This window comes from Paroedura picta, chromosome 10 (assembly GCF_049243985.1).
Source record: "Paroedura picta isolate Pp20150507F chromosome 10, Ppicta_v3.0, whole genome shotgun sequence".
NCBI classification, from domain to species: domain Eukaryota; kingdom Metazoa; phylum Chordata; class Lepidosauria; order Squamata; family Gekkonidae; genus Paroedura; species Paroedura picta.
In genome coordinates, this window is record NC_135378.1 from 73,401,622 (window position 1) to 73,426,071 (window position 24,450).

Consider the following 24,450-nt stretch of genomic DNA (forward strand, 5'->3'; position numbering starts at 1 on the left):
TTATGATCTCCGGGCTCCTATTGATTTCCTAATGATCTCAAATGGAACACAGTCCATTTCCAACTCTCTGGCAAATTGCTTTCTCCATAGAGAATTCCTATTGGATTTCTATTAAAGAGTAGGTTAGAGCCATTCCCCGGAAATCTAGGATAAAAAAGGGATGGGGGTACGAGGCTTTTGCATGGGCTGAGCTCCCAGTAAATGGGTATTTAACCTCTGACCATTGACAGCAAGTCTCTTTTGGTTCTATTAGACCAGCAGCAAGCTACTATGATTAAATTTAAAAAAAAACTGCTTAGAGCCCCACTGAACATATCCTGGGAATTAAAGCATATGGCAAGGATGGGGGAGGGGGGAGAAGACTTTCTGTATGCTAATGACCCTTGATGTCTGAAATAAATTAGATCCATTAGAGTTTATGCTCTATAAAAGGAAGACTTTAAGCACTCCAAAGTTAGTGACTCGAGACCGATTTTTTGGCTCTGAAATACAATCTGCCTACTTATTAATTCTTCGCGAAACTCCTCAGCAGACAGAAGATGCAAAATTATGAGTGTTCTGAATCCGAATTTTAAAGTACCGTGGTTTTCCTTTCTCTCGTCTTTCTTCCTTCTTTTTAATTTTTTTGGGGGGGGGGGAAATTGAGCCATTCTTCATGTTTGTGCGTATGTGTGCATGTAGTTTTAAAGTTCCCTTTGTTAATTTTGATTTTGTTCCCATCTTTTTTTTTTCTTTTAAAGGTTTCATTTACCCTATTTCAACTGAACAGAGAACCCAGAATGAATATGGATTTTCTTGTAAGTCTTGCTTGATATTATGTTCTTGGATTCTAATTTTCTGCTCCAAGATGTACTCTCAGCTCATTCGCATGGGCAAGAAGGGCTAAATCCAAAGAGAGTTCCCTTTTACTTGCTTTAAAGAAAAGTGCAGGCTGATATACTAGGCAAAGGAGTGTAAATAATGGGGGCAGGAAGAAAGGGCCAGGCAAGCAAGAAATGGAAAGGACAAATTCCATCACCAGCAGAATAAATTAATTGGGAAGCAGGTAAAACGATTGCAGGCATGTGATTTTGATACAGGGGAAGAGCTAGTGAAATAGAGTGACTTTCTATAGATTTTGGTTTCAGCTGTTGTCTGAGAAGGCCACTGGCAAACAAAAATGATATAGATAGCAGCATTTACAAATGTTCCATCAGCCCTGAACTGGACGATTCCACCTTGAATATCTCTCCGTTCTTACATGAGCACCCGAAAGACCAGGGGGAAAGGAGATCAAAAACATGAAAACGGGGTTGTTGTTTTTTAAGTTCCATACACTGAAAGAACACCATGTAGCAGCATAGGATCAAGCAGATAGCCTTGTTGGTCTGAAGTAGCACAACCAAATTTAGGTCCAACGGCACCTTTAAGACTAACTATCTCAGCCTAGCTAATAACAATAATGGGAATATGTATTTTCCCCCTTATGACACACACACTCTACATCTGTGTCACATTTCTTGCATGTAGTCAGGTATTTTGGTACTGTCTCTTGGGGAATGGTGGCAGGAGCTATTACACTGGGATTAGTGCAGGAGTCATGTTATAAGCAGACAGAAAGAAAGTCTCGCCAGTTGGCCTTACATCCTCAGGAGAATGCTATCAAAACATAGCATGTTCTTAGAAATGTTGTAGTATTTTGTTCTGAACTGGATTCTCAGGACTAGTGTAGCTTGATGGCCAGTTGAACCAGATTGGAAAAGCCTCATTTCAGCAGCAAATTCAGCTATAACGATAAACCACCATGTCTCAGAATTAAACATTGCCTCAACTACAAAACGGGGAGGGGGGTAATCTCACAGAGTGAGATTAAGAATGTCGGCATTCTTAATGTAGCGGAAGGATTTGAAGTCATAAATGCTAAGTATAATTCTACATTGTCAGTTTGGTCCTTTTTAAATCCCTTGTCCCCTATTGTAGCTAAGGCATGTTGACATTTCTTTTAGTTCCGTGTTTATCTTTTTTGTCCATCCTTGTCGTCTTCATATCTATCTATCATCTATTATCATCTATCATAGTTGGCTCAAATTCCGCAAATGCCATTCTAGATGGCTGGTTTAGGCCTCATTTAAATGTGATGCAGGCAAGGCAGAATTTACCCATGCAACTTCAGTCACGCCCAGCATCTTTTGTTTGTGTGTGTGAGCTGCTACCATGTAGAACTTTAGCACATCAGTGTCACATGTGCCTTGGCTACAGAACTCTGCCATGCTGTTGCATGCATTACTGCCTTGCAGAGGCTGCAGCTTTGCTTAATGGGCTGGGTTTGGTGTAGTGGTTAAGAGTGGCAGCTTCTAACCTGGCAATCTGGGTTTGATTCCACACTCCCGCACATGCAGCTAGCTGGGTGACCTTTGGCTCGCCATAGCACTGATAAAGCTGTTCTGACCGAGCAGGAATATCAGGGCTCTCTCAGCCTCACCTCCCACACAGGATTTCTGTTGTGGGGAGAGGAAAGGGAAGGTGAATGTAAGACTCCTGGTAGAGAAAAGTGATATATAAAAACCAACTCTTCTTCTGCATTGCTGTCATTATACTTAAATCAGGACCTACCTCACCCAGTGTCATGGCCTTGGTTCAAATCACTCCCTGGATTGCCAGCTAGCAAGTAACTGGCAGGAGCCTCAGGGTCAGGGTTATGGGGTGGTACCATTAGCCAACTTTATTATGTCACTTTTGGGGGAATTTTGAAGTGGTGACACTGCGCTCTAGGTATTGCTAGGTATTCCAATGATTCCTAGAGAGGACTGACATCCCTTTCATGTTTTGCCAGTTCTGAGCATTGCTTCATAGTATGCAGAACTCTCTCACTGACTGAAATAAGCATGCAAACCATTATAAATAGGAGACCTCTGTATGTGTTTGCAGGAGAACTGTTACACATGAAATCGCATTCAGTATCGAAGCAGAAACTTTAGGGCTATTTGGCATGCAATTATAACCTCTTAAGTCTCTTTCAGATCATACTACTTTGTCAGCTGAAATATTTCCCTTTAAATGTCTGCAAATTCAATTATAACATACAAACTTCAGTGCAAGCTATTTCCAGTTTGTTTAGTTTAAGATTTGTTTACTTTTAAGAAAAGTAAAGCATGCACATCGAAAAAGGAGGTAAAAGAAAGTGTGGCACGATTCGATGCCCTGCAGAATTAGCATTGATCATTTTATTGTGCATTCCATGATGAATACCCCTTTTGACTAAACTTTCCTTGATGATCCAATTATAAATGAGCCGTTATGCCTACCTCCATTAAAGAAAGAGATAAGTAGGTAAAGATTTTCTTTTTTAAATGACTGAAAGTTAAAATATCAATTTTCTACCAGAAAGAGTACAGCCCCGTTACAGAGCTTTCGAAATGGGTTTTAAATTAGCCCATAAAATAGATATTAGCATTGTGATAGCCATACAGGTGACTACTTGTGAAAATTCCTGAGACTGTTTACCATGCTAAAGGTTTCCTCCTTTCACACCCTACCCCAATTCCCGTTTTCCAGCTGCACCTGATTCAGACGACGTAGCTCTCTATGTTGGGATTGTGATTGCGGTGATCGTGTGTCTCGCTATTTCCGTGATTGTCGCTTTGTTCATCTATCGGAAGAACCACCGGGACTTTGAGTCAGACATTATAGACTCCTCTGCTCTAAATGGTGGATTCCAGCCGGTTAATATCAAAGCCGCAAGGCAAGGTTAGTTTTCCCTCCTCGTTTCACATTAACCAAATTGAAGCAAGGTCATTTCAGTTACATCTCCTGAATGGAACGCTGTATAAGGAAGGAGGGGGAATGGTTTGTTTCTGAGGAAGAAGCACTGGAACCTCTCCTGAAGAGAACCACTAAAATATTTGAGAGCAATACATCAAAAGGATGAGTAAAAGGCTTATATTGACTATTGACAGTTTGAACATACTCTTCAGCTAGCCTAGGGTTGTCTAATCTGATCTCCGGGCAGTCATAGGACTTTCCCAACAACTGCATCCTGAAGTCGTTCATCTACAGATGCCCAGATTGACCTTCCACATAAAACATATGTGCCCTACAAGCCAGCCACTGTTTATGCCCTATCCAGTCAGCTGCCTTACTCCCTAGCCAATGTAAACTGAAAGCTCCTCCAATGGGCATTATCACTGTTAAATCCTTGGATGCAAGGAAGCCAGGACCACTGCGGGTTCGATCAGCTCTTTATTAGGATCTCAACATGGTGTTACAAGAGGCAAAACTGAACTGAAGTGAGAAACTCCTGAAAAAAACCCAACTTATATACATATATAATGATTATATATATAATGTCCCCCCCACCCCACTCCCGTGCATGCTTCAAGCTCAGTCCTTGGCAGAATCTCTAAGAGACCAAAACCAAAAAAGGAACACAACCCAACCTTAGCAGGTAGGAACTCAAAAGTTGAGCTGTACAATAAACTAATGTAAAAGTTGTTAATAATTTATTATACTGCACAGTTAAAAACAGAATAAACAGAATACACTCTCTTTTTCTGATGCACATGAGATACACTCTCAGCCCAGAATTATATAATAGTGAAGAGTGGTGACCCTAGGCACATATCATTGGAGGTAGTCTCCAAAAAGGATAAAATTTACATATATTTACATTGGTTGGAGCCATAATTTACAGATCCCATTCAGCCACTCAGCTACACTTTATAAAGAGTTTAATATAGGTACTTTATATAGAATGTATTATCACAGTTCTGACCACTGAGGAAGACCCAGTAGGGTCAAAACGCGTTTGGTCTTATGTGCTGTTAGCTCTATACAGTTTTTATGAAGTTTTTATTCTGTTTTTAATTGTGCGCTATAATAAATAATCAACAACTTTTACATTAGTTTATTGTACAGCTCAACTTTTGAGTTCCTTCCTAGAATCGCTAAGAGAACCGCAAATGCAACATTCATCACTTCTGCATCCATCTCCTTTCAGCAATTTTTACTTGACTTCCATCACTACATCAGTTAATTTGCTTCCAGTCTGTTTTGTTGGCGGGAGGGAGTTATAGTGTCAGCCACCTGTGGGAGTCCATTGTTGAAGGAGGTTTTCTAGAAAAGGAGAATCCATAATGAAAAAACAGTAAGATCTCATCTCTATCTTTCTCATTCCCATGAATGCTTGAATTTTCTTATTGATGCTCGGCTTCTTTTGAACTTGGTGTGGTGCAATATGATTTCACAGAATCCACACATAGTAACGCCCTGCGTGTAGGGATGTGCTTTGCAACTGGGGATCCCTAGCTGAACAATGTAATCTATGAAGCACAGAAATTACTACATTGCTTCAAAACTGGAACCTATAGAAATTTTCAGCCTCCATATGCTGCTTTAGTCCTTAGTGTGGGAGCAACATAGCAGTGCTCTTAATACAAATACAGAAGCTTTCCCATTTCAAAACCTGACAGTGATAGCAGATGTTCCTACCCTGGGCTGGCAGCTGCAGTTCTCAAAGATTTTTAGCAGGAAACTCCAGCAGTCTTTCCTATTACACCCTCTCTCAGGAGTTAATAATGGGCACTGTATATATTTCTCTGTACCTTGGTATTTAATGTCTACTAAACTTGGCTGAACAATATCAGTAAACCAAGTCACCATGTAGTCTTAGCATACATCTCATTCTGAGCCAAGCTATAGAAGTGTGGATTAATCTGTAAAATGGAGCCAGGGACAGAGGGGAGATTTTTCTCCAAACCTGAAGGAAGTCCCAAGTTTGCAGAAAAATCTAAAATCTAAACAATAATCCATTGGTGGAATTAAAATTCCTGAAAATAATAAAAGCAGCATCCGCAGCTTTAAGAAAAGAATTCTCTTAGTTGCCATTCTAGAAGTTGATGCGCAACTATAATATTGCTGAGCTTTCCAAGTCTTGGTTTTGAGAAAGCAAAGCCATGTCGGGGAACAAGGGTGGACTTGGAAGCCAAAGCAACCCCAGAAAGGGTCCTGTCCCCCTTACCTATCATGTGCCCCAGCGGTGGAGGACCTGCTGGGGTTGGGCCTATCGGGAACTATCAGAGACTCACTAACCAAACCATAACATAGTTTGAGTCTAGTGGCACCATTATGACCAAAAACATTTTAGTCAAGGTATGAGTTTTCATACACTTTGTCAGATGCAGACACACAAAAGCTTCAGACCAGTATGGCTACCCAACTGAATCTAACCACATCACTGGTGGCAGCAAAGCTCTGACACAGTTGGGCGGGGCTGGGCGGGGCTGGGCAGGGCTGGGCTGGCACCAGAGGCTACTGTCCAGTTGGACCAGACCTGGAATTGGTGAGTGCCATGCAACTCAGCCAGGCTTTTCCAAAGAAGAAGCTGTTGGGGTGGGAAGGAAGGAGGGAAAGTTGAAGACAGAGGAGCAGATAAAGGTAGGTTAGATGGTGGGTGGAAAGAAAAACAATAAGGAAAAGGGGAAAGGTTATGGGTTGCTGGGACAGGGAAGGAATAAATACTGTGGGTACAGGGGGAAATGTCTTTGCAGGTTATTTACTTGTTGTCTAGAAGTGCCTCTTAACATTCTTGTGGCTCTACAGAAAACCATTCCACAATCCACAAACTCACACTTAAAAAAAAAGGAACATGAAACCAAAGAAGAAGAAAACAAGAAGGGGGTCTGTGTACAAGCTGCTGAAATAAAATAATGGGAGAATGGTGAAATAATAATGGGTGGAGGGTGAAAGAGGGGTCTATAAATTGTTAACCTCTAAGTAAGATAAAAAAAACATTCAAGCTTAAAATAAAGAACAAATAGTATAAAGGGTGGTGACTTTGTAATAATTTCTTAAACTGGAACAAAGCAGAAGCCAGTTGAATATCTAAAAGGAAAGAGCAACATGCATAAAGGATTGCAAAGAGAGAAAGTTCAGAGACAGGAAATCTCAAAGAAGTGGAAGTTTAGTAAGAAGATTAGAGTTCGATGTACAGAGACACTAGAGGAGAAAGCGATCAAGATAGATAAGGTGCAAAACCATGAAGAGGCTTGAGCATTAGAAGAATAATGGGATCCAATGCAGAGAAACATACAGAGGTGTAACGTGATTAAGATGAGAAAAAAAGAAAATTAAGCAAGCAGAACTGAGAATGGAGATATGAGGTTTAAATTTCAAGGTAAATAGACTGGATTAGCAAAATATTATAGTCGCCGTGAGACTTTACCTCCAATACTATACTGAGTTTCTCCAGTCTGTACCCATAGAATGAGAATAACTCTGCTCTGGATTTCATTGTGAAAGTCTGAATAAGGATTTGCTAGAATCAGAAAATATGCTTATGCAGAGGTTGCCAACCTCCAGGTGGCGGGGGGGGGGACCAAGCTGACATCCAAGGAAAGTACATTTATTGTGCTTTCTTTGGATGGCAGCTTGTTTTTCATCTTTCCACAGTTCCTAGGCTGACAGGTCTTTCACCAGATAGTAGCAGGAGGTCTGCTGTTACAATTGATCTCCAGGCAACAGAGAGTCATTTATTTGTTTTTAAAATTTATATGCCGCCCTTCCCCAAAAGCTCAGGGCGACTTACAATGCATCATAAAAACAGTAATTAAAACATTTAACATTTTAACATCAGTTCTCCAGGAGAAAATGGCTACCTTGGAAGGCGAACTCAAGGGCATTATACCCCACTGAAGGCACTTCCTGCTTTTCTCTTTGGCTCCACCCACAAAATTTCCAAATATTTCTTAAGGTCATCTACAGAAAAACAGAATATTGGCTGGCCTGAACTTTTCCATGGTGTTATAGTTTTCTCCAAGCTAAGAGGCCCTTTTTTCCCCTTCCAGGAGAATTCAAAAATGAATCTCATCCTCTTCAGCCTCAACTAGCTTACTTCAGAAAAAGAAATGGCCAATGGCTTCAACTAATTATATGAACTGGCTGGATGTTTGTGGTGAAAAGCACCAAAAGCACAGCCAACCTATGGTGACCTCTGATAGAGTGATTTGCCACAGCCTGCCTCTGGATGGTGATCCTGGGCTTCCTTGGAGATGTCCCATCCAATCACTGACCAGGGCTGCTCCTGCTTAGCTTCTGAGATATGATGAGATGAGGGTAGCCTGCACCATTCAGTTCAGCTAAGAAACAATCATAGTACTGCTGATTAAGAAAGGAAAGCATGGAGGCCAAGATAAAATGTGGAATGGAAAGTACTTATTACGATGACATTAAAAATACTCTTTTGCATATTAAAGTTAAATCAGGTTGGAAGTAAACATAGCTGGAGTTCTTTCCAATGCAGGAGATTAACAGAGTTGCAGTTTGCTTGCCAAGGATTCATTTAAATTAGTGCTGCAGAAGGCATTCAGGAATAAGCCACAGGCAACAATTCAGCCTTGACTAGGGATGATAAAGTGCACGGTTCCCATAGTTCTTTGCAATTCTCTGTTTTCTTTTCTTCTCTTTCTTTTGAACGCTTAGATTGATATTTTGCAGTCAGCACTTTGGAGAAATGTGCCAGATAAAGTTTGTTCGGTAGAGTTTTAGGATTGGGCTCCAGGTGTTAATGAAGCTGGATTTATGATTCGCTGTCCACTGTCCAAAACTTTTATGGTCTGGTCCTGAGACTGATTATATCAGTTAAAGTGAGAATTTTAAATAAAAAGACATTCACTTAAGAACCTCAGCAAAATCCAGTACCTGTGTCAATAGCTGACATTAACGTAGAAAATCTTGTTTTAGATTTAAACTAATGTTTATGAATGCCAAAGAATATTTGGAGAAGAAGAAAGAAATCTGAATTTCACACTTCAAAACCTGAGTGTTCCTATGCACCAGCATGTCTCGGGAGGCAGGGATCACCAGCTGGTTCATGTTGGCAGAGCACAATGGCCTTTGGGGGGTATAGTTTGGCAGTCCCTCAAGTCTGGGGCCCAGACTGCTGGTGGCCTTACCAGTTAAAAACAAAACCTTGAACATGATCCAGAATTCAACCAGTAGCCAATGCAGCTGGCCTGAGAACAGGGTTGATATGGGTGCTCTGTGGTGTACTGGTGAGAACCCAAGCCACCATGTTTTGGACCAGTTGCATTTTCTGGGTCAGGGACAAGGGTAGGCCCACACAGAGGGAGTTGCAATAATCCATCCTGGATCTGACTATTGCATGGATCACTGTGGCTAGGTGTTCTGGGGACAGGTACCGTGCTAGTAGCTTTGCTTGGTGGAGATGGTAGAATGCAAGCTGTGCTACTCTGGTGGCCTGAACCTCCATGGAAAGTAGAACTGAGCCATGAGTATTAATGTTTATATTTGTCTCTTTTTTGTCTCTTTTTTAAAACACAGACCTTCTGACTGTACCTCCGGACCTGACATCTGCTGCCGCCATGTACAGGGGGCCGGTCTATGCCTTGCATGACGTGTCTGATAAAATCCCCATGACCAACTCGCCCATTCTTGATCCACTGCCCAACCTGAAGATCAAGGTGTACAACAACTCAGGCGCAGTCACCCCACAGGATGACCTATCTGACTTCTCTTCCAAACTCTCCCCACAAATTACTCAGTCCTTGCTAGAGAATGAAGCGTTGAATATTAAGAATCAGAGCCTTGCTCGGCAAACAGACCCATCTTGTACAGCATTTGGTACCTTCAACTCTCTTGGGGGTCATCTGATTGTACCCAATTCAGGTAAATCATGTCTGCAAGTAATTGTATGAAAGTCATTGAATGGTTTATTTTTCCAAAAAAATGTATTGTACAACCATCTAACATTTCTTACCAACAGAAAAGAAATGAAGGCTGCCTTATCTTCTTTGTTTAAACCATATAGTGGCTATTTCCCATTTGGGGTTACTTTTATTAAACATCTTCTCTTCTCAAAGCCCTGGCCTTCTTTGGCTGAAAATTGCAAAGCACCGATTCACTGCTTTCAGAAGCAATAGACTTTTCATCGTCCTTGCATGAAGTGGCATTCAGAACCCTTGACCTTTTCTTTCATGCAGTGCCTAAAAACAAATCCAGCTTCCAGGCAAAATACCTTAGTGTTGCCAGTAGGCATAATAAGGACAAATTAATTAGGAAACAAATCAGTTGCTCTAAATTTCCATTTGCTTCAGATGGCAGAGAGCTAAAAAAAAAAAGGACATTTATAAGACTACAATATTTTTGGGTTTTTTAGTTCTAGTTACTAGAATAGAGTACAGTGCAAAGCATGCCTCATACCCACTATGGCATGCTGGTTAGTAGTTGGTATGGATTTTTTTCTTGAATATATTGTAAATTTGCACTCTGGTTAGGTCTATGGTCCATGCATTGAGCGAGGTCTCATTTTTTTCTAATCTGCAATGTGCTTTTCACACAGCAAACAATGCACTATAAAATTCATAACAGGAATAGCCTGACTGTGACATGAGATCTTTAATGTGGTGATGGTGGGGGGGGGGGGAATTGGAGTTGCCCAAGGCCCACAATATCAGGAGCTTAGTGCTAGGCCCATGGCCAAAGGGATAAATCAGTAGGCACTAGCATTTATTCAGCTGTGTATAGCTTTCATGTACTTAAGGCTTCACGTACTTGAAGTTGTACAGGTTCCAGTGAGAGGGAACCTCAGTGTCAATAAGTTCTATTTGTTTGCCTAAAAATCTTGCTTCAGTAAGTTTAAGTCTTTTTTCAAAACTTCCTTTTTCTCAAGCCCCCCCTTTTTTAAAGCCAGATCTTGCATGTGAACTGCAATCTTTGCTGCAGTGTATCTTTAATTTTTGTTGTTGCTAAGATTCTAGTTGCTTCTACTTAAGAAAGAGCAAGCAGGACATGCGATAGGAGCAGCAGGCCTCACCCCTCACCTGCTTAAGGCTATGTGAATCAATCCAACACATGTATAGACTGTACATGCATCAGCTTCTCTATGCATTTGGCGATCCTACTTATTGTTGGGTTCCTAACTGAACATACCATCATCCTATGCTGGTACAGCTTCCATGTGCATGTGCATGTAGCCTAGTCACATAGACTGTGAAAGACACATAGGTCAATAGGGAGGCCTAAGCACCTTCAGCCATGCTGTATTTGCTGCATAAAAGGACCAGACTACTTAGTATTCATGGCCACTGTGGAAAGGAATGGATTAGTAGAATCGTCACGGCACAGGCATTAGGTATATAGTGTAGTCCTTTGCAGCATTAGCTCTAAGGGGTCTTAGCCTGGAGTCATTTCCCAAAGGGTTGCATTGCCTGCTAGGCAACCCAGCCCTTTACTTTCCTTTGAGCCCAGGACACAACAAGGCCTCCATACCAGCATATGCATTTATGAAGCTGCCTTATCAGACCATTGGTCCTTCAGTCTTGGATTGTCTATTCAGACTGGCAGCAGCTCACCAGGGTCTCAAGTCGAGATCTTTTATGTCACTTACTACTTGATTCTTCTAACTGGAAAAGCCCGGAACTGATCCTGGAGCCTCCTGCATGAGCTCTACCACAGAGCTATGGTATTGCATCTGCATGCCCAGCAGAACTCTGCCACAGAGCTACGGTTCTGCTTATCACTCATTACATTGGATATATCCTGTTTTACAGCCTAGGCCAGGGGTAGTCAAACTATGGCCCTCCAGATGTCCATGGACTACAATTCCCCTGAGCCCCTGCCAGCGAATGCTGGCAGTCTTCAAGCAAAGGTTGGATACACACTTTTCTTGGATGCTTAGGGCTGATCCTGCATTGAACAGGGGGTTGGACTAGATGGCCTGTATGGCCCCTTCCAACTCTATGATTCTATGATTCTATGAATTGTAGTCCATGGACATCTGGAGGGCCGCAGTTTGGCTACCTCTAGCCTAGGCTGTCGCTTCGACTGAGATGAATGAATCATCCCAGAGGCATGGCAGCTTTGTATAAATCTCGATTGAACCAGGAACCGAACCCCAAAAATGCAGTTTGCACCCCAGATAAGCCCTTCAAAATGGTAGCTGAGGTCCAGATGAACCAATATCTTAGAATACACAGACCCCCACCCCCTAAAGAAAAGACTTTAATCGTCTGTTGTTTAATGAGACAGTGTCCTAATAGCTTTCTTTTTTTTCAATTTAATTAAATAAGAATTGCCAAGGGAAATGATCCCATTACTGCTGTTTGAAATAGTCAATGCAATTGTGGGTGTCCCTACCTCATTTTTACAATTCAAGCAACACAGCAACCATCTGCGTATTCCTTAAATAAAGCAAAGAGGGAGGGGAAGATAGCCACCCTTTTCCAGTTCCTCTAATGCAGAAAAGGGGCAGAAGTAATAAAACTGCCAAGTATAAGCATCCAGATGGGAGTAAAGCATTCTGTTTCGTTGGATGGGGTTGGGTGGAATTTGGACATGCCTAGTGGCGTCTTTTCAGACTCCTTCCTCCAGAAGTCAGGTTCCCCCCCCCCACCCCTGTCTTAATATTCTCTGGGGGGGTTTCACACACACTCCCCTTTCTTTTTATTTTGTTGTTCTGCAGGAGTGAGTTTGCTGATCCCTGCAGGGGCTGTTCCCCAGGGGAGAGTCTACGAAATGTATGTGACGGTTCACCGAAAAGAGAACATGAGGTAAGAGTCTCTGCTTACGGTGCATTTGATGTAGCAACTAATTGCAAGGCGGAGGCAAAGTCTATTAATGCAACATTCTGATCAGCATATCTATGTTTCTATTGACGCAAGGCTCAAAAGCTGCTGAGGCCACAGAAGGGGGTTGGGAGCCAGATCCAGGAAGGGAACGGAGAAATATCTTAAGCCCAGGTCCTTTCTGCGTGGTGGACAAGTTTGTTATAAGGGGCTAACTTTTGATGCTGTAACCCCCTGTTGGCTTCTGCTGTTTATAGAGGTGCCAGTCTCCAGGCAGGGCCTGGATCTCCTAGAATCACAACTGATCTCCAGAGGACAGAGATCAGATCAGTTCCCCTGGAGAAAATGGCTGCTTTGTAGTGTTGACAGCCTCCAGGTTGGACCTGGAGATTCCCCCAGAAGTACAGCTCGTTCCCAGACTACAGAGATCAGTTTCCCTGAAGTAAAATGGGTGTGTTGGGGAGCAAGCTGTACGGTACAGGAATCCTATTGAAGTTCCTGTCCACACCAGGCCCCACTCATAAATTTCTAGTAGTTTCCCAACCTAGATCTGGCAACCCTACCCCTAGGGTTGCCTGGTCCCTTTGGAGCCAGCAGAGGATGGAAAGTGAGCTTACCGGGAGCAGGGAGTTTCATTCCACTTTTCAGTGACATACTCACGTGACTTCCAGTGTGAACTAGAAGTGACATAGCTACATCAAGGCAACACTGGTTTTTGCCCCCATACCAGAGAATTGCCCTGACACCCCTAATATGCTCACGTCTCTTCCAAGTCATGTTGAAGTCATGTAGGCATGTCGCTGAAATTTTGGATGGTGGGGTAGATCTACGCTGCTGGCCAGCTGATTGGCAATGGAGAGGTGGGGCCTGGCAGTGGGGGACCCTGGCATCCCTGCTACCCTCCCGTCCCAAGCCAGTGGCCAGGAATGACCTGGCAATCCTTCTGTTTGGGGAGATGGACTGCTGTGTTCCCTCCTCCTCCCTCTGCACACCCCAAAATCTTCAGAGTTGACAATCCTGGCTGTTTTTGATGTTAGCAGTCAATGTAAAAATAATTGAAAGCAGTCACAGTTGTGCAGATGCAATGCAGCATGATGTTTCAGTAGGATGGTGTATCTCACTGTCCACAATCTGTGCCGAGGACATTTATTTTCCACATTCAGAATGAGCAACACAAATCAGATATGTTTGCGTGGATAGAATCTGTGGGGGGGGGCAATATAAAAATCGCAGCCGACATCAGGTTCCAGTATCACATCATCCAAATGGGGAATTTGTTATTTGATGCAATATTAAGCATCTGGATTTTTTCAGCTTTCATTAGCTTTACAATTGTTCAAGAATATTCATTCTGTAGTCAGCCACAGACATCTGGGGGCTGTGTAATACTGAACACACTTCTGTGGTTTTGCTGGTCTGTCATCCATCCCTAAACTAATACATTTAGAGAATTAAATTTTAAAAGACCAAGAGTGTCTCCTCCACTGTTTTTTTTTTGCCTACATTATTCATGTCCTTCATTTTGATAATGGCTAATTGCAAGGGAAAGTCTATCCTGTTATTGTTGTCAGGTTGGTTTTGTGTTTTCGTATTTTTTACGGACCACGGATTGCTCCAAACATTGTTAAAAACTCAACCATCAGTTACAGAATGACTTGTTCAAAGAGATGCATCATTCTGTTAAAGAATTAGTGTTGAAAAAGGACCCTATAGACCACCTGATAGCAGTGGTTAGTTCTACATAAATGGTTCACCACATGGTAGCCGCTCCATAAAGCAGCTTGTATATAGTGCTGCAGAAGGTAAATAAACTTCCCGCATAAGGTCACAGTGGCACAGTGATGCTCTAAAATAAGAAGATAAACTCCTTTCCTCCAATTTAACAAAGCTGCCCTGCCTGACGGCCTGTAGCCAGTTCTTATTTGCCACAGGCCATCATTGAGTGGCTCTGCCTTAACCCAGGGGTAATCCATGAGAAATCACGAAGTCAGTATTCTAAAGGGCTGGTCTGCCACAATACAAGCTTTTTAGTTTACATTTTCTGTAAAGGTGATACAACTTACTGTAGCTGAAGAACACCCCATAGCTTGCTAGGCATCATCCACTGAGACAGGGGTCCCCATCATTTTAGAGCCTGCAGGCATACTTGAAATTCTGACACAGCATGGCAGGCACTGCCACAAAATGGCTGCCATAAAATGGCTGCCACAGGAAGCAGAGCCAGTCACAATATGGTCTCCCATAACTTACCTTCAGTCTTACAGTGAAGAATAGGGTGTGCATTTTTTTTTTAACAAACAGCATTTTTGGGTTCAGGTCTATTGAACCCAGAAAAATTTGGGGATTTTCAAAAAAGTCCTCTATCCCAATACCAGTCTTTTTTTTCAATTCTGATAGACCTGAGGGGGGAAAAATACTGGTCTGGCTTAAACAGCAACGTCTCCAAGTAAAACAAAGTTATTCAGTAAATCAGAAAGTAGATAACTATGAAAACATCTGTGCCTGAGAGCAATGATCCCAGGGTTGAAGAACCCTAACAGAGGCCATCTCTCAAACTGATCCATTCCATCACAGATCAAAGCTGTACAAGAATGCTCTCTGGAACAACTCTGTTTTGTACATTTTGCAAAATGTTGGGAGTGGGAAGGCCTTCCTGAGAGCCTTAGACAAAATGTTCCATAATTTGAGAGACACCAGAGAAATTGTGCATGAATGGACAGTTGGTGATTTTACCTGTTTGTGGAGTGATACCTTCAGAAGCCTTAGCTCTGGCGAGCAAAGCCATTACAGCTGAAAATAGGAGGAGAGGTGGTCCTGAAGGTTCATAGGTCCAACATAGGGCTGCCAACCTTTGGGTGATGGCTGGAGATCACCTGGGATAACAACTGATCTTCAGGCGACTGAGACCAGTTCATCTTGAGAAAATGGTGGACTTTATTGCATTGTACCCCATTGAAGTCCTTCCCCAAACCCCACCCTCCTAAGTCTGTACCCCTGCTTAGCATCAAATAGTAGCTGGGCCACTGTGTTGTGTTCCAACCAGAATTTCTGAATTGTCTTTAAGGGCAGACCCACACACAGTAATCTAGGCTTGAGGCAACCATTGCATGGATCCAATCCACCCACTCCTTTCTTCTGTGAAACTGAGGCTATTCCACTTCTAACCAAGCAAAACTACCACTGTCCTCAAGTCACATTAAAAAATATATCCAAACAGGTGATGCCCAGCATGTCACTGTATGCTACAATATCACTTCTACCTTTGTGGTGGGCAATTAAAATTAATGGACCCAACCAGCAGCAGCTTGTGTTTATTGGGTTAATGTATGATTTGCTGAGCAACCACTGAAAGGCCAAAAGAATGGCAAACCAATATCCTGAGTTTAGGCTGCTTTATCACTCATGTATGTTTTCTAAAAAAAACAAAACAATAACAAAACAATCAATAGAGCAATTAAGCTGCCATCAACGAGTGATTATCTGAATACTAAATTGCAAAATGGATTTTGTAATGGAAAACATGGGCCAAGTTCCAGGGTCAAAGTCATGGGCATGCTTCAGCAAACTCTTTGCAAACCCCATAAGCTCTTGAGCCTTGCTTCAGAATGTGCCAAGGCAATTGTTAATAGCTCCAGCGAAAAGCAGAAATGTGTTATTCCTCAGAGCCTGACACACCACCACCCCATATTCCTCAGAACCCTCCATACCAGCCCACCTGCATGCTCCAAAACTTTTCTTTCACCATCTGTTCTCCCTAGATTTGTTTTGTTGCCTTTCTTTAGAAGCTACAGCCATCATGTTTTGGCCTAGTCAAGCTGTTCTTTCCGCCATCGGAAGGTTATGGATGTCAGCACACTGGGAGGGTTTTTTTGTCGATTTCATCCCCATTATAGCATCTGTAAGCACAGGGTGTCAGTGGAAATGTTACCTTTAGCCATCAACATGGGAATCTAATGGTCCACATGAAATACCAGTGCTGTTCCCAAGGAGTCACACACTGCTGTTTTCCAGTTTTCTAAAACAATGTGTTAGTGGCATTGATGGTAGTGTTATCAAGGCAGAGAGGCACCCTCTTACACCTGGGTAACTGGGGTCATTTTTCAGAGAATTATGAACAATGGGCTCTTTCTTCTTCGAAGTGTACTTAAAAACTGTTGCAACTATACTGAAACATCTTTTTACCTTCTGTCATGAGGCTTAACAGATAACAGCCGTGCATATATAAATCTTTTCTTGACTGTGATATGTGGCAATGTCAGTCTGTAGATTAAAAACAATTAAGACCACGTTAAAATTCTGCAATTCAGAATGCCAGCGATTCATAAACACATGCCGGGTTTTTTCGTTATACAGTGACTTGGTATACGGCAGCTTTGTTATTTCATATCCTTAAAATAAAAGAATATCGACCATAGAAATTATATGGCATTTTCTTAGTGGGGTGAGAAAGCTGGTGTGGTGTAGTGGTTAAGAGTCTCTAATCTGGAGAACTGGGTTTGATTCCCCACTCCTCCACATGCAGCCAGATTGGGTGACCTTGGGCCAGTTACAGTTCTCTCAGAGCTCTCTTGGCCCCACCTACCGGGGGAGATGTAGGGGGAGAGAAAAGGTAGGCAATAATAAAAAGTGGGATACAACTGTTCTCTCTTTGATTAAATTGGTATAACTGTTTTTAAGTTTACTGCAGAGAGATTCCTTTAACTTGCCATGGAAGGCTCTCCAAGTGGATAACATTTCTAAAATGGACTGTAGCAGGATCCAGCCACAGTTTATTTATTCCCATTATTTACAGTCCCCCTTTCTCCCTGGGACTCAAGGCAGATTATGCAGTGTAAATCAATATGGTCAACAGCAGGGGTAGTCAACCTGTGGTCCTCCAGATGTTCATGGACTACAATTCCCATGTGCTCCTGCCAGCGTTTGCTGGCAGGGGCTCGTGGGAATTGTAGTCCATGAACATCTGGAGGACCACAGGTTAACTACCCCTAGTCAACGGGATAGAACATCCAATAGGGTTTGGATAGCAGAAATGTTTTATTTTAATATGCTGTGATCCCCAGTCTGTCCGTAGTTTGGTTGGTGGATATTACTGCAAAAGCATATTTAGGAGGAAAAACCATTTGAGAAATCTTTTTAATGTGTGTTTTTTTTATGCAGCTACTTTTGTCTTTGGGAGAATTAATTTGATTTTAGATCTAGTCTGGCAAACTGAACCTAGTGAAAACCGAATAAAAATTCTAGACTATTACGGCAAAAGGCTTTCCTATTCTTCTTTCATAGACAAAATCGTGCCTAATGTTCTAAAGTCTGGATTTTTCCCCCCTTTGAACATATTTTTCAAAAACCAAAAGAGAGGGAAAATAAAAAAGATACATAAACTAGTACAGAATAATTCTAGATCGGGTAGCCCTGAGATTGATAGATGGTACCCAAAGCATCTTGATCCTAATTTAAAACACACACAAACGTTTATATGAAGGAAAACAGCAGTAGGGAGACTACATTTACAAAACCTTCACTTAACATGACTGGAAGGGTCACCATCTGCTCCTGTGAGTTATTCATCTCTCTCTCAGTTGATACGTTTGCTTATTCTTTCTTTCTGTCTTTTTGAACACAGCTATTCAAACTGTCAGTCAGAAAGCGAAATTTCATTGCTGCTACCGAAATGGGTAGGCACAATAACAGAGGACATAATTGCTTTAATGGAATCTGTACGACCCACACAAAGCATGGTATATGCTGCATATTTAAAACTACCTACTCAAAGCATGGTATATGCTGCATATTTAAAACAATTCCATCTTGGGAGCCCTGCAGATTCTAGTGCAGTGAGAAGACCAGGAGAATCCAAGCCAGAATTTTTACACTTACAACAGTTCTCTGCCGGCGGCAGCGTGGCAGGGCAACCCCCGAGGCAGCCCCCGGGAAGGAGGAAGAGGAGGAGCCGCGGCCCGGTACCAACTGTTCCACGGACCAGTACCAGTCCCCGGACCAGGGGTTGGGGACCACTGGCTTAGAGCATTTTCCTCTCCTCCATTTTATTGTCTCAGCAACCTAATGAGGTAGATTAGTTTGACAGAGTGTGGCTGGCCCATGGTAAATACTAGCAAGCTTCCTCAGCAAAGTGGGGATTCAAATCTGGACAGACACCTTCATCTGACACTTTACCATTATACCATTGCAATATCATCCTTGGTTATAGCAGGGTCTCTCTCTCTCTCACACACACACACACATACCTAAAATATGCATCATTAGGAGAAATAGCCTTCATTTTGCCAAGTTTTCCAAATATTAAAGAGCTGATCAATGGAGGAAGAGCTTTGCTATACTAATAAATCATAATCATTTTTATTCTTGTATGCCACCCTTCCCTGTCTGGCTCAGGGCGACTCACAACAAATGCAGACAATTCATTAATACATATAATAAAATATTAATTCAACAGATTAATTATTTAAAACAATTTAAAAGCTTCTTCTTATTATTCTGCACTCACACACACACACACAGAGAAGGGCCACCCAATGCTGAGGGATTTAATGGGTTGGATGAGGGTGAATGAATTCTCAGGTAGAGATGTTGAGATGTTTGAGATGTTATTTTCCTGGCCACAACTATAGGCCTGGCAGAACAGAGCCAAATTGTAAGACTGAGGTTTTACAATATGGTGATGATAATGACCATTAAAAACAAAACTACAAAATGTGTCTACCTGAATGCACCCATGTACAACTGAAACAGCAGAATGTTTCAAAGGCATACAAAAGAATCATTGGAACTTGTTTTGGTATGCAAAATACAATATAAATCTATTTAAGTGTAAATTATCTTTAGAATGTCCCATTCATTTATATTACATTTGTGATATTCACACAAGAAATGCAGACGAGAGTCAAGCTGTACTAGTATGTAGCATTATAGCAAAGATCATTTTCTTTCTGTTCAGCATTAAACCAGCCTCAGATACACCATCTGTAAGAAAGAATCATGTTTCAGAACTGTAATTTATTGGTTGCTCACCTAGTTTAATGCCTACAATATGGCAACAATAATGTCCAACATCCATTTTTGCAGAGTGAAGCAAAAAAAAAAAACACAAATAAATACTCATTCCCATAATGCAGACTATCTGCTCATCAGGAAAGCTCTTTCCCAGTTCTTTGTCAGGAAGGGAATGATTCATGCCTTGAAGGTTGATGTCCATGAAGAGCATATAGTTATATGTAGGGAGACTCAAGAATTTATGAATAGGAAGGTAATATTCACCATAAACTACCCGGGTCCATTCCCCCTTCTTTCTCTCTCTCCTCTGTTCACACACAGTGACATTCTATTCACGTATAAGACTCAAATACAGTACTGCTGATGCAAGCCATTCCCATACTGATTTTACAGCACAAAACATTGACAATTGTACACACATGCAAAGACTAGCAGTTGACCAACACACTGGTAGCCTTGCAGCTTCTTTTATTCTTCTGCATTTTCCTCCATCGTCAACACAGCCCCATTTGCACACAGGCCCTGTGTGGTTGTAGGTACGCCTCTAAACAGTTTGAATTTCCATAAACATTCAAGAGATACTTTAGCAAGCTAGGAAGCTCTTGGTTTTACTCCCCCACCCCATGTAACAGCTAGTCATTCGAGATAAATGCAAACAAGAACTCATTTGCATCAGATCCTTTATTCTTAAGAGAAGTATCCACAAGGCAAAAAGTATCAAACCCCAGAATAAGCCATAGATTCAAATGAGTAGCTGTGTTGGTCTGAAGTAGCACAATAAAATCAGAGTCCAGTAGCACTCTTAAAACCAACAAAGATTTATTCAAGGCGTGAGCATTCTAATGTAAGCACTCTTCATCAGCCATGTCATTTTCCTGCTTTGGTAGAACATGGTGTGGCCAGATTATATCATCTAAACTAGGGAGTTTCTGCCACACTGAACAGGAGTCTTGGTAGTCCTGGGAACAGTAGCTCTGAAATGACAGCAAATAATACCTCCAAAAGTGCAAAACAGTCATTTATAAAGCATTATAAAGACAATCATTGATAAAAAACCCCATACAGTACTGTAAATCTGTGTAGAGTAATACAATAACTGTCATGCAGAAAATAGTTCAGGCAAAAATCCAACAGGTTAGTTATAAGTGAAGTCCAAACAAGGATCTGGTAGTCCTCTGTTTCACAGGGTGGCTTCTAACCTGTGAAACGGGGGACTACCAGATCCTTGTTTGGACTTCAGTTATGGAGGCATTATTTACTTCAATTCAGAGTCACCATTGCCCAGCTCCTTTTTCCTTGGTGTTTTCGATGTACTGTTTACCCCATTTTTTGGTTGCTTTGCTGTAACAACCTGATGGTGTTTGATCTCCTGAGATGACAACTGATCTCTAGGTGACAGAAATCAGTTAATCTGGAGAAAATGGCCACTTTGGAAGGTAGACTCTGTGATATTATACCCTGTTGAAGTCTTTCCCCTCCATGCATCCTGCCCTCTTCAGGCTCCACCCCCAAAATCTCCAGGTAATTTCCAACCTGAAGCTGGCAACCGTAGGCAGCCTGCCTCTTCTGCACTGTAGAAGCCACAGTATCAGCAGCTACATGGGATGAATGTGTGTAGGACTTTGGCATGTTTTGGCCTTTGGCACATGAGCTCTTCAATAATATTTTTCCTTTGTCCCCTAACTGATTCGATAATTAGTGAATATAAAATCCCCATGTCATGGATAAATAACAATGACAAGGGATTTGTTCTTCATAATGGAAAAAAAATTCTGTTATTGCTTTTCTACAGCATCGTTTAAAATTATCCAACAAATTTGACAACTCATTGTCTTTATAATCCTGCTAGGCCTCCAGTGGAAGACAGTCAAACCCTTTTGACTCCCGTGGTAAGCTGTGGGCCTCCGGGAACTTTGCTGACGCGGCCTGTCATTCTAACTATGCACCATTGTGCAGAACCAAACATGGAAGACTGGAAAATCCAGCTGAAGAACCAAACAACCCAAGGACAATGGGAGGTGAGATCCCAAAACTTTAGTGTGTGCAACATTTGTAGGGGCAACTGTATTAAAAAGGTGTATATATTAGATATGATTAGTTGTTAATAAAATATAATGTATATAGAATATCAAGGGGTCAGTGTTTGATGCCAGTATCTCTTCAGTCCCTGAGAAACTGATTCAAATGAAACTCAAAAAGAGGAAGCCAAAGAGTGAATTGATATCATGAATGCATTTTTCCAAAGGAGGTAATGTAGACCTTTGGAACTTGGAACATAAACTTTAAGAGCCTCTTGTGGCGCAGAGTGGTAAGGCAGCAGACATGCAGTCTGAAGCTGTCTGCCCATGAGGCTGGGAGTTCAATCCCAGCAGCAGGCTCAAGGTTGACTCAGCCTTCCATCCTTCCGAGGTTGGTAAAATGAGTACCCAGCTTGCTGGGGGGTAAACGGTAATGACTGGGGAAGGGAATGGCAAACCACCCCGTATTGAGTCTGCCATGAAAACGCTGGAGGGCATCACCCCAAGGGTCAGACATGACCCAGTGCTTGTACAGGGGAAACCTTTACCTTCACATAAACTTTATGGAAGTGAACAAAGATTTGAGAATTGGGCATTACTGCCCTCGATACATAGCACAAGTTTTTAAATTCTCCCTGAATGCATCAGTACTTACCTGTCATGCTCTGGAATAGGTTCACAGTTAAAGGGATGATTGCAGCAAGTCTATTATTTCCAGTTTTATGTTATGAGTAGCCCTGGAAGTGAGTGAGCAACATCACTTCTGCTTAGGGATTCCTTCTGAAGGTTCCCATGTGCATTGTAAGGAGGTTTGCCTTAAATATAATAGTCATGGATTGTACCTGCCATTTTGTTCCAGCGGCACCCACATGTTCTTTTGTTGCTAAATATATTTTGCTTCTGGAGAAGGCTCCTCGAACCAGAGCAACAGTGGAACAAAATGGTGGTATCCAACCCAACTTTCTGTTGTTTTGAGCTGTGTTTTATTTTTGCTTTCAAAGAATTGCTATCGTGCTCCTGAGAACTTTTATTGTGCACCGTTCAGGTTGTCCATGTTTAAGGTAGTGCACGTTTCACTTTGGTGGTTCATGTTTTATTTTGCTTTGCTTTCTCCCATTTTTGCCATCTCCTTGTTTGGGAAAGGTTTCCGCCAAGACTTTGGTGAGGGATTGCCACTCAGAATAGGCAGCAGTGGGTCAATTGGACCAATGGTCACATTCAATATAAAGCAGACGATGATGCAGGTATTGAAAATGCTTTTGTGATTAGGAATGCAGTTTGCAAAAGTCCAGTAAGTTTCTCCTGCTAGCTCAGCAAGCCAAATCTTCTGCAGGTTCATTTTCTTTCCTTTGTGCTCTCTTTCCAAAACAGACCTCCTATACTCTATCCATTGAACAGATGTTTGTGTAGCTAGAGGCGAGTTACTGTTATGAGTGCCAGTACAAATGTTTCATGGCTTGGCCAGTGGGGGGTGTAGGATCAGCAATGCAGATAACACTTTCCTTTCTGCCCCTCAGGAAGAACAGAGTGTCACCTTTGCAAATGTGCAGCATCACCTTTCCCTGAACCCAGCTCTTGAATCTCTTCCTAAATTAGGCATTCACTCCATCCAGCTATCTCATTCCCTCCATGCCACCAGCACTGCCAGCTTCTTGCCAGCATAGAAAATGGGAGGCTTGTGAATTCATTGCAGCTTTGTGTTTCAGAAACACAGAATTTGCAGAAAGAAGTGTCAGCTTTCTGGGTTCTCAGGTGTTTTTTGCCAGGCCACACCTTTTGCATTTGGCAGTGCCTGATGCTGCTAAGTAAAATGGTTAAGGAAACTGTTTACTACTGTGCTACTTCATATGAAGTAGCTGTCTAAACTCACCTCTGGTGGTGGAAAGTGCCATCAAGTCCCAGCCAACTTAGAGAGACCCCATAGGGTTTTCAAGGCAAGAGACATCTGTGTCACAACTGTGTACTTCCTTGGTGGTCTCCCGTTCAAGTACTAATCAGGGCTGACCCTGCTTAGCTTCCAAGAAGATGGGGCTAGCCTGGGCCATCCAGGTCAAGGTCCAGACTCATCTACCTACCTACTATTTGGAACTCAACCTTAGCCTCACAAGTGGTCAGGCAGCTGCCCACTGAAAACAAACCCAAATCCGTCTCATGTTGTTCACTCTTTCAGGATGTGGTGGCAGTCGGAGAAGAAAACTTCACCACCCCATGCTACATCCAGCTGAATCCAGAAGCCTGCCATATCCTGACAGAAACTCTCAGCACCTATGCTTTAGTAGGACAGTCAATCACCAAAGCAGCTGCAAAGCGGCTCAAGTTGGCCATCTTTGGCCCACTGATTTGCTCTTCCTTGGAGTACAACATCCGAGTCTATTGCCTAGATGACAACCAGGATGCCCTCAAGGTAAATTGGTCTTCCTTTAGCTGAATTGCTTTGATAGGTTGATGCTGTAATTGCTATATGTTCGCCTCCTGATAACCCGCATCTGTGTACTACCTTTTTGAACTGCGCTTTTGATGGGGAGGCACTGGACAACAAGAAATAGTTTCATAATGCGGGGGAGGGAGTGAAAAGGAGGAATGAAATGCAGAAGGTAAAACTTTCCAGGCTGCCTTTCAGTGCAATGGTTTCCTGTATACACTGAGTTTTCTTTCTCTGGCATTCTTTTTTCCCCCCTTTGTTTACCTATATAATAATCTGGATTCTGAATTTTTTTGCATTATTAAAAGGCCATAAGGTGGGAAAGGACTTCATTGGAGGTTCATGTATTTTTAATACTAAGTGCCGACTCCCCAGAGATGCAAAATGTATAAATGCCTCTTTGTAAATAGTTGATAATGATAAAAGAAGCTCCGGGGTTGTTAAT

General features: G+C 42.1%; 1 protein-coding gene across 4 annotated transcripts in view; it reads left to right on the forward strand.

Moving 5' to 3' along the window:
• UNC5C (unc-5 netrin receptor C) overlaps positions 1–24,450 on the forward strand; it is a 360,728-nt gene that overhangs the window by 305,653 nt on the left and 30,625 nt on the right. For 2 of the 4 annotated variants that reach the window (XR_013224912.1, XM_077300836.1), the window contains exons 8-13: positions 741–797; positions 3,535–3,726; positions 9,316–9,660; positions 12,455–12,542; positions 21,415–21,583; positions 23,754–23,987. Coding sequence is in view for 1 of the 4 variants with exons in the window: in XM_077300836.1 (XP_077156951.1) it covers positions 741–797; positions 3,535–3,726; positions 9,316–9,660; positions 12,455–12,542; positions 21,415–21,583; positions 23,754–23,987 (1,085 nt within the window). In the remaining 3 variants the exon portion in view is untranslated. The remainder of the gene's footprint in view (positions 1–740; positions 798–3,534; positions 3,727–9,315; positions 9,661–12,454; positions 12,543–21,414; positions 21,584–23,753; positions 23,988–24,450) is intronic. The other 2 variants (XR_013224913.1, XR_013224914.1) reach the window with 2 other exon arrangements.